This window comes from Canis lupus, chromosome 30 (genome assembly GCF_003254725.2).
Source record: "Canis lupus dingo isolate Sandy chromosome 30, ASM325472v2, whole genome shotgun sequence".
Classification (NCBI taxonomy): Eukaryota; Metazoa; Chordata; class Mammalia; order Carnivora; family Canidae; genus Canis; species Canis lupus.
Genome location: NC_064272.1, coordinates 15,438,379 through 15,454,204, shown reverse-complemented (window position 1 = coordinate 15,454,204; position 15,826 = coordinate 15,438,379). Strand labels below are relative to the sequence as shown.

The following is a 15,826-nucleotide window of genomic DNA, read 5'->3' as shown; positions in this document are numbered from 1 at the left end:
CTCAACATCACAAATTATCATTGAAATGCGGAGCAAAACCACAATAAGATATCACGTTATACCTGTTAAAGTGGCTAGAATCAAAACGAAAAGAAATATTAAGTGTTGGAGAGGATGTGGAGAAAAAAATGTAGTGGGAATGTAAATTGGTGCTGCCACTATGGAAAACAGTATGGACATTCCTTAAAAAACTAGAAATACCAGATGATCCAGTTAATTCCACTACGGAATTTTTTTTTTTTTTTTTTTTTGGACAGCTGAGCTCTTTTACGATCAGACTTTGTTGGAGCCAGTGAACAATGTTTTCTCATGGAGATCCCGGAGAAATAAGGCAATCGTTTTTTCTTTGTGGGCAGACTTAGTTGGCCTGAGTTGGGTATTTTACCCAAAGAAAATGAAAACATCAATTCAAAAAAATATATTCCCTCCTATGTTTACTGTAGCATTATTTACAGTAGCTCAGATAAGGAAGCAATCTAAGTGTCTTTAGGTAAATAAATGGAGAATGGATAAAGAAGATGTGATCTGTATATATAATAAAATATTACTCAGCCATAAAAAAGGATGAATGAAATCTTGCCATTTGTGACAACATGGATAGACTCAGAGGGTATAATGCTAAGTGAAATAAGTCCGATGGAGAAAGACAAATACTGTATGGTTTCACATATATGTGGAATCTAAAAAGAAAAAAAAAACCCTGCAGAAATAAACCCATAAACACAAAGAACAAAAACTTATGGTTGCAAGAGGGTTGGGGTTAGCTGATGGTAACTACGCTTATAATGAGCAAAGCATAATGTATATAGACTCTTGTAGCATCTCTGTGTGGTACACTTGAAACTAATGTAACATTGTGTATTAACTGTGCTTAAAAGAAGTAAAAAAAATGAAAAGTGAAGGTAAAATTTGATTAGAAGATAGTACCTTTTATCAGTGTTCTTTTTTAAAAATATTTATTTATTTATCATGGGAGACACACAGAGAGAGACAGACACATAGGCAGAGGGAGAAGCAGGCTTCCTGTGGGGAGCCCAATGTGGGACCTGATCCCAAGACCTCGGGAACAGGGCCTGAGTCAAAGGCAGATGCTCAACCACTGATCCACCCAGTCATTCCCTTTTTATCAGTATTCTTAACCTTTAATTTGTTTTCAAGTACTGAGGATTGTGTATTCTATCAGTATTTTTAACTTGTTTTTAATTTCTGAGGATTAATTCGTATTAGTCACAGGTAGGATGTATTAATGTATTTAATGAGTTTATTTTTTTATTTTTTATTTTTTTTATTTAATGAGTTTAATAAGATGACTAGATACAGGATATTATACAAAAGTTAAGTACATTTCAGTGTGTTACTAACAAACAGGATTTGAGAAGAGATGCCACTTATAATAGCAACAAAAATATAATAAAGTTTTTGAGAATAAACTTTATAAAAGATGTACAAGACATTTATGCAGAAAAGCTTAACTTTATGGTAGGACATTAAAAAACAAAAACAAAAACAAAAAAACCTAAATAGCCTGTCCATATAGGATGATTTGATACTATAAATGTCATTTTCCCCTAAGTCCGATTGTAGGTTCAGTGCAGTTCTAATAAAAATTCCAATAGGAATTTTTGGGGAATTTGACAAACTAGTTCTAATAGGATCATTTGAGAAGAAAAGGACTTTTCTTCTAAATATCAAGACCTATTAAACAATCTTACTTCCTATACCCTTATACAAAAAATGCAGTCTACAAAAAGAACAGGGTATCCAGAAACAGACTCACGTGTATGTGGAAACACATATGTGGAAAGTAACAGAGATAGCATTACAGATACCTAATTTACACCCCATGCAAATCTTTTTTAGGTGGATTAGGGACAAACAGGAAAACCACAGTAGAAGAAAATATAGGCAGGTATGTTTATGACAGTAGGGAGTGAAGTATTTCTGTAGTAAATTCTATCAAAAGTGAGTGAAAGAATAAGCCACAAACTTGGAAAAGATTTTTAGTTGTTTTAGTTGTTTCAAATTCTGAGGAGTATTAGTATGAAGGTATTAAAAAATTCATATAAATGAATAAGAAAATGATCCCACCTTGTTCTTGGGGCCATGGGACACAGTCCCAGAGGGCTGAAACAATTTGGCAGGACTCAAGATTCCTAGGAATCTTTCCTTTGACCCAGTTGTCCTCCTGTGAATGTATCCAAAATGGATATATTTCCCTAGAAAGAAAAAGGACTGTGGATGAAAGATCCAAATTGCAGTAGCACACTGAAAGCTTCCCAATGTTTAGTAACAGGTGACAAGTCAAGAGAAGTGTAGAATATCCACTCAGTGGAATAATATGGAGCCTTCTTACGTTATGATTATGAACATATACATAATATTAAATAGCCCAACTCAAAATTGTATTGACGCTGTGTAAAAATTATGCATGAAAATATAGAAAAAAGAAAATTGTTATTTGTTAGAGTAGGAGGAGATTGCAAGAATTTTTCTTAATGTCTTTTGATTATAATTTGTGAAATACAAAAATAAGACAGCTCAATAGAAAAATGGGCAGAAGTCAAATAATCCAAAAATAAAATTAATTCACAGAAGGGAAGACGCTAGTGGCTAAAAGCATCAGGAAAGATGCCAAACCAAAACAAATAAACAAACAAACAAACAAAATGCCAAACCTCATTATTTAATGAGCCAAATTAAAAAGCCCACAATGAGCCATTTTTTATATCTAACAATTGGCAAAAATTATAGCCTACTATCAAGTATTTGGTGAATATGTGGATCACTGTGGATATTTATATCTTGCTGTTGGGTTGTAAACTGTTTTTAAACAGTCTGACTGAAATTGATTTGGCATTACCAAGTAAAGTTGAATATTTGTACTCTATAGGTCCCAGCAGTATTTACCTTAAAGCATCTTCCACATGCACATATACACATTCAAATATCTGTATATGAGTGGTTACAGCAGTATTATTTAATAATGCAAAACCCCAAAATAGTCCCAGTGTTCCATCAGTGGTATAAAGGATAAATAATACTGTGTGGTATGTTCATCATACAGAGGCATTCTAGATTCCAGTGATGTTAATGAATTATAGCCACATGCTCCAGAATCTCAAAACTAATGTTGAGGAGATGGGGCAGACTGGGAAGCAAGTCACAAAAGAAAATGGACAGTATAATTTCATTTTTATAAAGCAAAAACTGCTAAATTACATGATTTGTATTTTAGGAATACAAAAATCCATGAAAACCTATTTTACAAAGTGAGGAAATGATAAACACAGAATTCTATATAGAGGTAACTTTTGGGGGAGGAAGAGGATGCATTGGTAGAGGGGGCATGCAGTAGACTTCGAAAGGATTGGTGATGTTATTTTCCTTAAAATAGGTCATGGTGGTTTTAATATTTATACAAATATTTTATTTTCTTATCATAGTAAATACATGTCATAAACCAACTTGTCAGGAGTATCTTATCTTTTGATGGTCTTTTAAAAAAATTTTTTTACTTGTTTTCTCCACTTACAAAGGTAAATATCTGCATTTTCTTATGACCTTAATGATAATTTAACAAGAATTTATTAGTTTGGTCCTCACAAAGAGATGTCATACTTTCCTTGCTTTATAGATTTCCCATCAGATATTGCTAACAAATCTCTCTCGGAGAGCTCTGCTACAATGCTCTGGAAGTCCAAGGGCAGGAGAAGAAGAGCCTCCCACCCTACTGCTGAATCCTCTAGTGAGCAGGGCGCTAGTGAAGCCGACATTGACAGTGATAGTGGCTACTGCAGTCCCAAACACAGCAACAACCAGCCTGCAGCAGGGGCTTTGAGAAATCCCGATTCTAGCACCATGAATGTATGTAATGCTGCTTTGATTTCTTTATCAGTCATCTATGTCAGTATTATCTTTGTATCTTCTCTAAAAGCTTAAGTATATTTTCATTAACAATTCCTGTAGTAACAGAATGGGTCAAAATGTATTTTGTATATTAATATGAAAAATATATATGGAGAAATATTTTTTCTAAGATTGTAATAAGCATGCTTCACACTAGACTAAGTTATGAAACATTTTGCAAGGCATATGGTGTTGACTCTTAAGCGGAAAATAATTGTCTTTTTTGTTTTTATTTTTAGCATGTGGAATCATCTATATGTACAGGTACTTATTTTCTGCATAGTGTTTTTGCTATACTTTCTTCTTTGTCCATGTCAGAGTTTGTTTTTAAGCATGAAGCTTGCTGATGCTACAAAAAAAATTAGAAATCTTCTGAAGAGATTCACATTACTTTGGAAGTATAGTTGAGCTGATAAAACTTGAGAAAATTTCTCAGTTGAAAAATTGAAGTATTCTGCAAGATGGCACTTATATTACTAAGAACTGAAATACTACTTAAAGTTTGTAGAGAAATTTCCAGTATTACATTTATAGTGGCTGATTTTCAATACACAAAACTAAGGCATAATTTAGGCTTTGACATCTTTCATAAATAAATCATATTTTTAAATCTCATTGGTTATAGGTAGTGTAAATTGGTCCAATGTAACCTGCCAGGCAACTCAGAAAAAACCTTGGATGGAAAAAAATCAGACATTTTCTAGAGGTGGAAGGCAGACTGAACAAAGAAATAATTCACAGGTAATTTGAATTAAGTTGGAGAAACTTGAATTATTATAAATGGTATAGTGGTCTTGAAGGGCAGTGTCCTTAATTTTTGGAGATGCACATCAAATTATATAATCATAAAATATGATATCTGCAACTATAAAATGGCTTAGCCAATAAAATTATTATTTAAATAATGAAACAAAATGCCAAATGTTGACTGTAAGTGATGTGTGTATAGGTGTGTATTGTGCCATTTTCTACTTTATTGTATTTAAAAAATATACTTGGATATTTTATACTTTTAAAAAAGAATATCCTCCAATCCTGCTTTATCTGCCATAACTTTTTCTCATCCACATAAGAAATTTAAAGGCATTTTAATGTCATAAATATTGATTCTTTGAACTTTAGGACTGTGGCCTAGTTCATGTGTCTTTACTTGACCATAAACTCTACAAGCTACACACTGTGCTTGTTACAGGGACATAGCAATTGCTGCCTCATGCTGTAATATAGCCAGACCGGGCAGCTTCCTGGTGTTGGGGAACAAAATCTAGCTGCATTACAGCAGAGCAAGTTATATACTGCCACAGATTTCCAGTAACTTGTCTTCTTGTTTTGGTCATTTGTGAAATCGGAGTTATTTGTCGGTCAGCATTTTTCCTTTTCAGTGTTTGGGTGGATTTCTTGGGTTCCTTAAGTCTGTTTAAGGTATTAAAAGTATTACATGAATAGATCTGTGGATGAACTGAAATAAGAGTAAGTTACTAGTGCATTAAATAGACCAAATACAAGTATTTGCTCATTTGCTTCCCTGAAATGAAGTACTTCAGGTGCACCCTAACATTAATTAAACTGCCAGGAAAACAAGCAAAATAATGCCCTTTTCCCTATGGTTACTGCAAAAATGAGTCATTGTTTGTGACAGGCATGTGAGACAGTCTAGCTTTAATTTGATTAGAAACAAAAGAGCTAAAACAAGAATTGTTTATATAGATGAGGTAAACAAAATCTACAGAATGTTTCATTAACTGCTGAAATTTTATGTTGGAATCATAACTTGTTAGACTGTTACTTTTGGTGTCCATAGCCCACTGGAGAGGAAGTAATATGGATATGGAGCCTTGCAACTGGTGAGAAATAGTAAAAGAACAACAAAAAATTATGTAAATATATGTAGTATATTAGGTCTTGTTTGTTTCTCTCTTCATTCCAAAAGAACTGGAGCCAGATGTTGAACAATGTGTTTTCTACTTCTGATGTGTTGTTATACTTATTCTTAAGTATGTATTTGTGTAATTTGTGATGTGCAGAATCTTTTTTTTTTTTTCTGTTAAGTCAAAATACTTTCCCCTTTGGCAATTTCTGATTGTTTTTAGGAATTAAAAAATATTTTAGAAATGAAATAAATATTCACTTGTATTTTCAGCTATCTTTTTATAGCATAATGTTGCAAGAGCTTTTTATATGAGATTTTGATGCATGGTATGATAATGATGTAGGTTTTCAGAATAGTTAACTAGTTGGCCTAAAATTGTAATCCATTCTTTTCTCTCATTTGCTAATTTCTTACATCTTAGGTGCTGTAGCTGTGCTGTTTTGTTCCATTTATCAGAATTTGATACCTGTACCATGCTGTTTTAACTATGATCTTTATTTTTACTGGTGTTTTTACATTTAAATAGGCGGTTTTTTTCTATACTTTGTCATAATCTTAATTTTAAACAATGGAGAGAACCTAAAAATTTGCATTTTAAAAAATGGTTTTACTTTGTGAATTGGTTGAAAAATAGAAGAGATGAAAAAGATGATACAGTGAAAAAAAATCTCATTTTCACCCTGTCTCCCTTTGTCTTCCCTATATCTGTCCCACTTTTATTAGTTTCTTGTGTATTTTCCTAGAGTTTCTTTATGTCATTCTAAGTAAATACAATTATCTATCTTATGTTTTATCCATTCCTTCTGTGTTCTGCTTTCATCACTTAGCAATGTATCTTGGAAACATTTCCATAGTATTACATGGAGGGCTTCCACACTTTTTAAAAATATCTCCTAATGTTTGGAGTATAGATATACTTATTGATTTCTATAGCTGTCCTCTTAATGGACACTTGAGCTGTTTGTAAGTAGTTGCTGTTAAAAGACATGCTGCAGTCTGCAGTATTGTTTAGAAATACATGTGTATACCAATAAAGTAAATTCCTAAATGAGGGACTGCTGAGTGAAAGGGTGAAGTCACTTCTTTTATTTGATACATCAGCAAAAACTGTCCCACTAAAGTCTCAACAATAACATAAAGTGCCTTTTTTCAGTATAGCTTCAGAGATCATGTATCTTCAGGATTTCAGATTTCTGCCAACTAGGTGAAAATGGTGTATTAATGTTGTTGAGCTGTTTATGAGCTTTGTGTATTTTTTTTGTTAACTTGTCTGGCCATATCTTTTGTATCTGATCTATTTTTTCTTTTTCTTTTTTTTGGTATATTTTAAAAGTTTGATCAAGGTCTTACCAGATTTAAAAAAATTTTAAGAGCCTTTAGTTCATAATACAAGTTACAAATATTTTGGTTGCCTTTCATTTTTTTGACTTTGCTCATTATTATTGCCATACACAAGTTTATGTTTAAATAGCATTAAGAAGTTTATTTTTAGGGCAGCCCCGGTGGCTCAGCAGTTTAGTGCCGCCTTCAGCCCAGGGCGTGATTCTGGTGACCCGGGAGTCCCACGTCGGGCTCCCTGCATGGAACCTGCTTCTCCCTCTGCCTGTGCCTCTGCCTCTCTCTCTGTGTGTCTCTCATGAATAAATAAATAAAATCTTAAAAAAAAAAAGTTTATTTTTATAAGTTGAGTATTGGTTTCTTTTTTTTTTTTTTAATTTTTATTTATTTATGATAGTCACACAGAGATAGAGAGAGAGAGGCAGAGACATAGGCAGAGGGAGAAGCAGGCTCCATGCACCGGGAGCCCGATGTGGGATTCGATCCCGGGTCTCCAGGATCGCGCCCTGGGCCAAAGGCAGGCGCCAAACCGCTGCGCCACCCAGGGATCCCGGTTTCTTTTTTTTTTAATGGCTTCTGGGTTTTAAGTCATAGGAAAGCTCTGTCCTTACTCTAGTGTTATAAAGGAATTTGCCTGTTTTCCACTACTGTGTTCATGTTCTTGTTTTTTTACATTTAATCTCTATTCCATTGGAAGTTTGTCTTGAGCATGGTGTAAGATATGGGTCCCACTTCGTATTTTCCAAGTGGCTACCCGAATCTCCAGCACCATTTATTGAAAAGACCTTCTCTTCACTGATTTTGATATTAACCACTTTCATCATCTGTTACATTCCTAGTTATATTGATTTTTATTTCTGAAATTTCTGTTTTCTATATTAGTCATTAAATTAATCTATCAATTTAGGGAGGATGTTTTACCTTTGTGAGGATGTTTTACCTTTGTGATGTGGTATCTTCCTATAAAGATGCCACAAAACAAGCAGAAAACAGTGTCTTCCTATTTTTGAGTCATCTTTTTTAGGAGGTAATTGAAATACATTCCATTTTGATCCTCATGAACTTTGTCGGTACCATTAGTTTCAGGTTTTAATTTAATCCTGGAGCTTTATGTCTCCAAGTATGGAAATCAAGTTCTATTTTTAAAAAATTGCTTTAGTGTTTGTAGCAACATTAATGCATATATACTAAATGGCTTACAATAGGGCTTATTTTGAAATATAATTTTAATGCCTTTGGAGAGCACTTTGCATTTACTTTTTTGTCATAGTGAGTGTCCAAAGACATGAAGAATTGTGCTTAGGGATTATTCTCTTGCTTTTTAGTCATCTCTGTCTTTGGCTTGAGTATTAGTACTCACTTCGGTGTTAATAATTTATGTGAATTAAGTTGTTTCTTTATTACATAGACATTATAAATTGCATTTACCAGTCTTGTATGAGCTTCTTTTCATGAGCCAGTTTTGAAAATTGCTTAATAGTAAAGTTGAGGTCATTTTATAGAGAACATTCATATAGCTACCATTAGATGCTAGCTAACATTTTATTGAGATGTGTTTCGTTGTGTATTCCTCTGTCCATATCTCTATCCATGTTTATGAGCCTATTTTAAAATGAAGTAAATATTTAAAATTAAGAAACTGTTGGGTATTTAGAAAATTATCTAGTTTCTTACACATTTGTTAGTTACAAGAAGTAGCCCAGTTGTCATGGTGCATATTCTAAGGAAGAATTAAATTTGGTGTATGACCATGTTCTGGCTTGTTCTGCTATACAGCCTACCTCCCAAAAGAGTATAAAAATTCTGTTTCTTAAAAAAAAAATTCTATTATCAGCAAGTCTTTGTGTGCATAATTTTGATTTCAGCAGCCAAAGCCTATATATTAGCACTTTCTGTACTAGATCTGCTTCACGTTCTGTTTATTGTTAGAATTTGGGGGGATGCTTTGGTGGCTCAGTGGTTGAGCATCTGTCTTCAGCTCAAGTCATGATCCCCCCGGGTCCTGGGATCGAGTTCTGCATTGGGCTCCCTGCGGGGAGCCTACTTCTCCCTCTGCCCATGTCCCTGCCTCTCTCTGTCTCTCTCATGAATAAATAAATAAATTCTTAAAAAAAAAAAGAATTTGGGGGTAACTAGTAATTAGGATCATACTTTTCTCATCTTTTAGGGGTCCTGGTTAAGAGAGGCATTTCATGTTAGCTGCATTGGGTACTTAGGAGGATCTTGAAATGTCTTAAGATTCATAAGAATCTTGGCCTTACGACAATTGAACATTTCACAGATTTGTTAATGGGTTAATAATTTATGGATTGAATGAAAATTTTACTCTCCTAAATCTATTCTCTTGGAAATAAGAGTTTTAATTTTTAACCTTTCCTAGGAATTGTTTTTTTTTAATAAAATCACAGATGTTAGAAGACTTTATAATAGTTTGATAAAATGTAGTGTGCAGTTTCTCCCAGTGATAACATTTTGCAATACTGCAGTCCAGTGTCACAACCTGTATATTGACATTGATGCAGTAAAGATAAGAACAGATCCGTCACTGCAAGGATCTGTATTTCCCTTTTATAGTCACTCTCCTTTCCTTTCCCTGCCAGCCTCTCGTTAACTCCTAGAATCTTCTGATCTGTTCTCCCCTTTCTGTAGTTTGTCATTTCAGGAATGTTTTATAAATGAACTCATAGAGTCCTTTTAATATTGACTTTTTCACTTGCATGGCTCTCTGGAGATTTACCAGATTGTTGAATATATCAATAGTTTGTTCCATTGGGTGGCTGACTATTATTCTGTTGTAGGGAGGTACCACAGTAAGTTTATCCTTCCAGTCAGGGACGTCTGGATTGTTTTCAGTTTTTGGCTATTACAAGTAAAGCTGATTAAATGTTCATTTATTTGGTGGGGAGGGACCTTGTATTTTTCACATTTTTATATTTTCCTTAAAATGATCTTATTTGTCAAAAGCTCTTTAACCTTTTATAATAAATTATGCACATGAAAATCCATTGAGTTGTATACTTTTGTGTACTCTTCTGTAAGTATGTTGTACTTCAGTAAAATTTTCACTTACATATTTTTTTCTTTTGGGGCTTACTTAGGTTGGATTCAGATGCCGAGGACATAGTACTTCCTCAGAAAGAAGACAGAATTTGCCGAAGAGACAAGATAATAATAAGCAGTTAAACGCCAGTCAGTCTCATAGAGGCGACTCAAATTCTGAGTCTTTATATTTTGAGGTATTTTTTTTTTGGCTCTATTTGTAAACTGCTATAGCAAATTTTCCCATTAAGAAATTAATTATCAAAAAAAAAAAAGAAATTAATTATCTTGGGACCCCTGGGTGGCTCAGTGGTTGAGCGTCTGCCTTCGGCTCAAGGCGTGATCCTGGGATCCGGGATTGAGTCCCACATAAGGGTTCCTGCATGGAGCCTGCTTCTCCCTCTGCCTATGTCTCTGCCTCTCTCTCTCTCTCTCTCTCTCCATCTCTCATGGATAAATAAATAAATCTTTAAAAAAAAAATCTTGCATTCTAATTAGTGCTTTTTATGTCTTAACTTGTGATTCTATTAGATTATAAATTACTTAGAAGTATTGATTCATTTTTGTCCTGGATATGTATACTTAGTCAAACATTAACTGTATTAAGGTTTATTTTTAGAACTTCTGTCATGAGTATTCATTTTGAGGTAACATGTCGAGGTAGAACTTGATCTTATGTGGGTTTCTCTTAGTATGAAACTTTATCCCTAATTTTCATTATTACTGTTTAGTCTCTCTGTCCAGTTTCTTAGATTTGAATGGTTCAGTTTAGTTAATTAGTGCTGCTATCCAGGAGAATCTTGGAGAAGAAAAAAACTATTTTAGTTTCTCTAATAGGGAGAAAGTTTGTATTCTGATTGCAATATTTTTATTGTTTACTTATCTAACTGGCTGTTATTGGAGGCCTGTTATATGTGTAAATAAGATGCTTTGATACATTGAGTAAACACAGTAGCCTTAGGGAGATTGCGGTATAGTGGAGAAATGTAGATGCATGCACACCTAATACTTGCTTGGGTGTGGTTGGAGTTGAAAGTCCCTTTGGGTTTGGGGTAGGGTAGAGATGATCTTTGGAATAGATTTTAAAGAATGAGTAGAATTTGGTTGTGTCTAGATAGTGAACTTCATGCCAGGTAACACATTTTTGTTGGATCATAGTTTCTATAAAATGGGCCAATAGATGGAAATTAAACTGGAAAATGTGCTTGAGGCCAGAGACTAGAAATGAATAATATGTTAGATAAGCTCAGTAAGTGACCTTAAGGACATTTCTATTAAATTATTGTACAATAATATATGTGGGAGATATGTCTTTTGTACTTAACCTATAATTAGTTCTGTCCTTATACTTAAAGATATTAGATAGACTCTTCACTGTAAAGGAGGATATTGGTTAAGATATTACTTTGGATAGGATTTAAAAAAAATTTTTTTTAACTTTTAACCTTATTGACAGATATGTATAGTATTGCAGGACAGGAAGTATTTATGAAATTCATATTAAGCCATCTGTTGAAAATATTTTCCAAATTATCTGAAACATGGTAAAAAACCCTTTTGTATTCCTTTTTAACTACCTACCCATTTTAAAAGTAGAACTAATTAATAAAAATGAAATAGATACAGAAAACCAAACAATGGACATGTTCAGATATGCCCTCATTGTTGAATAACGAATTTTAACTATGTTGTATCATGTGAGAAATGAAATTTCCTTTTTCAGACTGACTTTAAATAGTTTAATATTAGAATTTCAAAAATTACTTTCCCATTTTTCATTGTAAAATGTTTTTCGTAGGATTTCTTGCTTTGGGCTGTTCTTACTTAAAATGTCATACTATTTCAGGATGAAGATGGATTTCAAGAACTAAATGAGAATGGAAATACTAAAGATGAGACTATCCAACAGAAACTTTCTTCAAAAGTAGTAAGTGACTCTTTTGAAAAGATGAAATATTTGAATATCTTTTGAACTGTGGCTGTGTTGAAGTATTACATGTTAGTATAAAGATGTGGGGCAGCATTATAGAGAAGAAACAATTTGGTACTTAATATTTATTTTCAGCATAGCCAGAACAAAGACACTTTCCTATAAAATCCATAGTTCTATTAGAGACAAGAAAACACCATTAATTAAATGAAATCATAAAGCATATGGTCTATTTTCCCTTTTGTTACAAAATTTGGGAGTTATTTTGTTTACAGGCCAGGATCCAGACAAGTGTCACTAATTACATTAAGCTGTTTGTCTCTTTATTATTTCCCAGTCTGGAAGGATCCCACCCTCTCACTCTGTTCTTTATGACATTGAATCCTCAAAGATTCCAGTCCAGATATACTGTAGAACATCCCACATTATGGATTGCCTTTCCTTATGGTCAGACTTTTGTGGAATCACTAACAAATGTTTTTGTCTGATTATCCTAGTTGGATGATTTACCTGAAAACTCACCAATCAATATAGTTCAGACTCCAATTCCCATTACAACCTCAGTTCCTAAACGTGCAAAAAGTCAGAAGAAGAAAGCATTAGCAGCTGCCCTTGCCACAGCTCAAGAATATTCAGAAATAAGTATGGAGCAAAAAAAACTACAGGTATTTATTCATTCTTATGAACAAATGTAATTGGTAGATTTGGGGGCATGGACAGAAGGAGCAACAGATAGAACCATCATAAATTGCCACACTTTAAAACCGTCACAAAAAGTAAATGTTTCATTTATCTTTCAGGAAGCTTTATCAAAGGCAGCTGGAAAAAAGAATAAAACCCCTGTGCAGCTAGATTTGGGGGACATGTTAGCAGCTCTGGAAAAGCAGCAACAAGCAATGAAGGCACGGCAGATTACTAATACCAGACCTCTGGCATATACAGGTGATCTCACTCTCTGAGCAATTCACTGTTTGATTTTGGTAATAGGTTTTGAATATTGTTAATCTTAATTGTATATATCTAAAAGACCCAGAGTCTACTCATCAGTTCCTCTCCTGTTCCCCTTGTAGCCCACATCATTGTACTACACTGTGGTTGCCTACTATTTACTACCTATTGGCAGTCTGTCTTGGAGTGATCTTTTAAAAATATAAACAAGATTATATCACTCTGCTGCTCAGAACCCTGCAGTAGCTCTTGATCTCACTTGGAGTAAAGCCAGAGTCCTAAGGCCATGTCTTAGCTGATCCTATGACCTTTTTGCCCTCATTATCATTCTGTCTGACTCACACAGCTCTAGCCAGTCAGCCCTGTCACTGTTCCACAGACACACCCACCATGTCCCTAGCTTAGTATCTTTGTGCTTGCTATTTCTTTTCCCTTGAACTCTCTTTCCTCATATACTGGTGTGGTTTGTTCGTTCACATTCTTCAGATCTCCATTCAAATATCATTTGGTGTACATTGTGAACCAGCTAATATTTTTCTTCTTTAAAGATTGAAATAGGAATCACAACTAATTTGGCTTTATAACTTTTAAATTGGATAAGAGGAAACATAGGAGTTTTGATCAAGGAGGGGGAGAGAGAGAGAGAGAGAATAAATGATTTGGCTTTCTACTGAAATGGTAATGTATATTTTAGCAAACCTCGTCATATTTAGAGTTCAGCTCTTGCATGCTCCCTCATTTCTTTTCATAGCCTTTGTTGTAGAGGAGAGGAATAAGATAAAGAAAAAGGAAAGGCACCAACAAAAAGCCTGATGTTAAGAGGCAGAATTCAATATTTTTATATTTCTTCTGTTTCTGTGTAAAGGGTCTATTGTTTTTAGACAGAAAGATAATTAACAGTGTATAGCTTTCATTCTCTCTGCAAAATGTTTAAACCTATAGCGAGTTACTTGTCCAGTGTACACCTTAGCTTTGAGTAACTTAGTAAAAATAATATTGATAGTAAGCTTTTGAGTTAAATGTTGTTGAGTTGGGGAGTGGGACAGTTATATTTCACTAAAGAGTAAAGGACTATAGCAGTAGAACTGAGAGCGGTGTTCTGGAGGCAGTATGGCCAGGGGCTTTGGAGTTTGACTGCCTGGGTTTGAATCCTGTGCTTCTGTGTATTTCCTTGGCAAATTATTTAACTTTGCTGTACCTCAATTTCCTGACATTAAGATGGAGGTAATGATACCTGCTACAGGGTTGTTTTGAAGAGTAAATGAGATGATGCATGTAAAGTAGTCAGAAGAGCATCTGGGTTATAGTCACTCAATAAATGTTAACTAGTTACTATGGAGAAGAGATTATTAACCTCTTCACATGGCTCATTGTTATAACTTTGGTTCATTTAGTAAATGTTAATATATACAATTATAGATATCTACATGGAAATCATGGTGTCAGGGATTGTGGAATTATAGATTGAAATATACCTGTGTTCAAAAGATTTATAAACTAGTTGAAAAAAAATACACAAATAACTAACAGAGCAGTGCCTAAGGAAAGATACCAAAGTTTTATGAACTTACGAAGAGAAGAGTGATTTATGTCAACAGGGAGGTGTGAAGAAGACATTACAAATGGTTTCATGTATGAAACCATTTGGAATGGGCTTTGAAGGGAGAGTAGGGTTATTATCAGATGGAAATGAGATTAAACTCTAACCTGTCACCAGTGTTTATTACATTGGAAAGCATTGATTACAAAGAAATTGACTTTCTTGGGAAGTCCAAGAAAAGACGAGACTGTAGTAGATATGTAAAAGGATTGTGAGGAATTGATAGGGTGTTTTTGTTTTTGTTTTTAACTGATGGAACATAGAAACAGGTCAAAGATTGGCTCCGTGACTCCAGACTCTCCTAGTTAGGATTGTGGTGATTATGATGATATCAAACAAGTATCATGGAAGAATTTAATTTGGAAGAACAGACTCCAGCCCTGTTGTATTTGAAATGCTAGTTAGGGAGATCCTGATGGTTTATACTTAACACGTAGTTATGTATGTGCAATTTAGGTTAGAAGTTAGTTTCAAATAGAGATGGATGTGTAGTTGTGGAAATACATAAGATTGTCAAGGGAAAAAAAGTTAGGAAAAGTATATTCGGGAATCAAGTGTTGTGGAATGCTCAGATTTAAAGAACAGCAAGAACCAAAAAAATAGGTTTGAAAGAGTAAGGAAAATAGGAGAGTATAACGTCATGCAAGGCAAGGACAGAATTTTGAGGAAGGGGATGTGGTCTTTGTTATCAAATGCTGAAAATACAGAATAGAGAATAGATTTAGCAATTACAAGCTTGTATGTGATCTTAACAATCGTTGTGAGGGTGTGGGTAGGGCAGAGGTCAGATTGTAATGATTTGGGAAGTGATGTTGAGAAAGCAGACTGTTTCAGGACCTCTCCGGAAGATGGTGTGGTAGGAGGATCCTATGCTTACCTCATTGCTTGGATACAACTAGATAGCATCCACATCAGTATAAATAACTGATAAAGCAGAGTATTGAGAAGTTTAATAAGGAAGGAAAGGAGAGTGATAGTACCTTAACTTGAGGGGAAGCCAGTCAAGGGAAAGTTTTTGTTGGTTTGTCTTTTTTTTTTTTTTTCTTCCCCTTCTATATACAGGAGATTTTAGCTTCTTTTTGGGAGTTGGGAGGACCTTGACAGATGTAAGGGGAAAGGAACAGAGCAAGATCCTTGAGTAATTAATCTTGAGATGGGATTAGGAGTAGAGAGTGGTGATAAGTCTTGAACAGGA

The 15,826-nt window shown here is 34.2% G+C and overlaps 1 protein-coding gene across 2 annotated transcripts in view; it reads left to right on the top strand.

Annotated features, from left to right (window-relative positions):
* Positions 1-15,826, top strand: part of SECISBP2L (SECIS binding protein 2 like) — a 61,792-nt gene that overhangs the window by 14,923 nt on the left and 31,043 nt on the right. For both annotated transcript variants that reach the window (XM_025472856.3, XM_049104137.1), the window contains exons 5-11: positions 3,635-3,864; positions 4,146-4,170; positions 4,532-4,647; positions 10,213-10,350; positions 12,000-12,080; positions 12,581-12,748; positions 12,884-13,025. In XM_025472856.3, the coding sequence (XP_025328641.1) occupies positions 3,635-3,864; positions 4,146-4,170; positions 4,532-4,647; positions 10,213-10,350; positions 12,000-12,080; positions 12,581-12,748; positions 12,884-13,025 (900 nt within the window). The remainder of the gene's footprint in view (positions 1-3,634; positions 3,865-4,145; positions 4,171-4,531; positions 4,648-10,212; positions 10,351-11,999; positions 12,081-12,580; positions 12,749-12,883; positions 13,026-15,826) is intronic.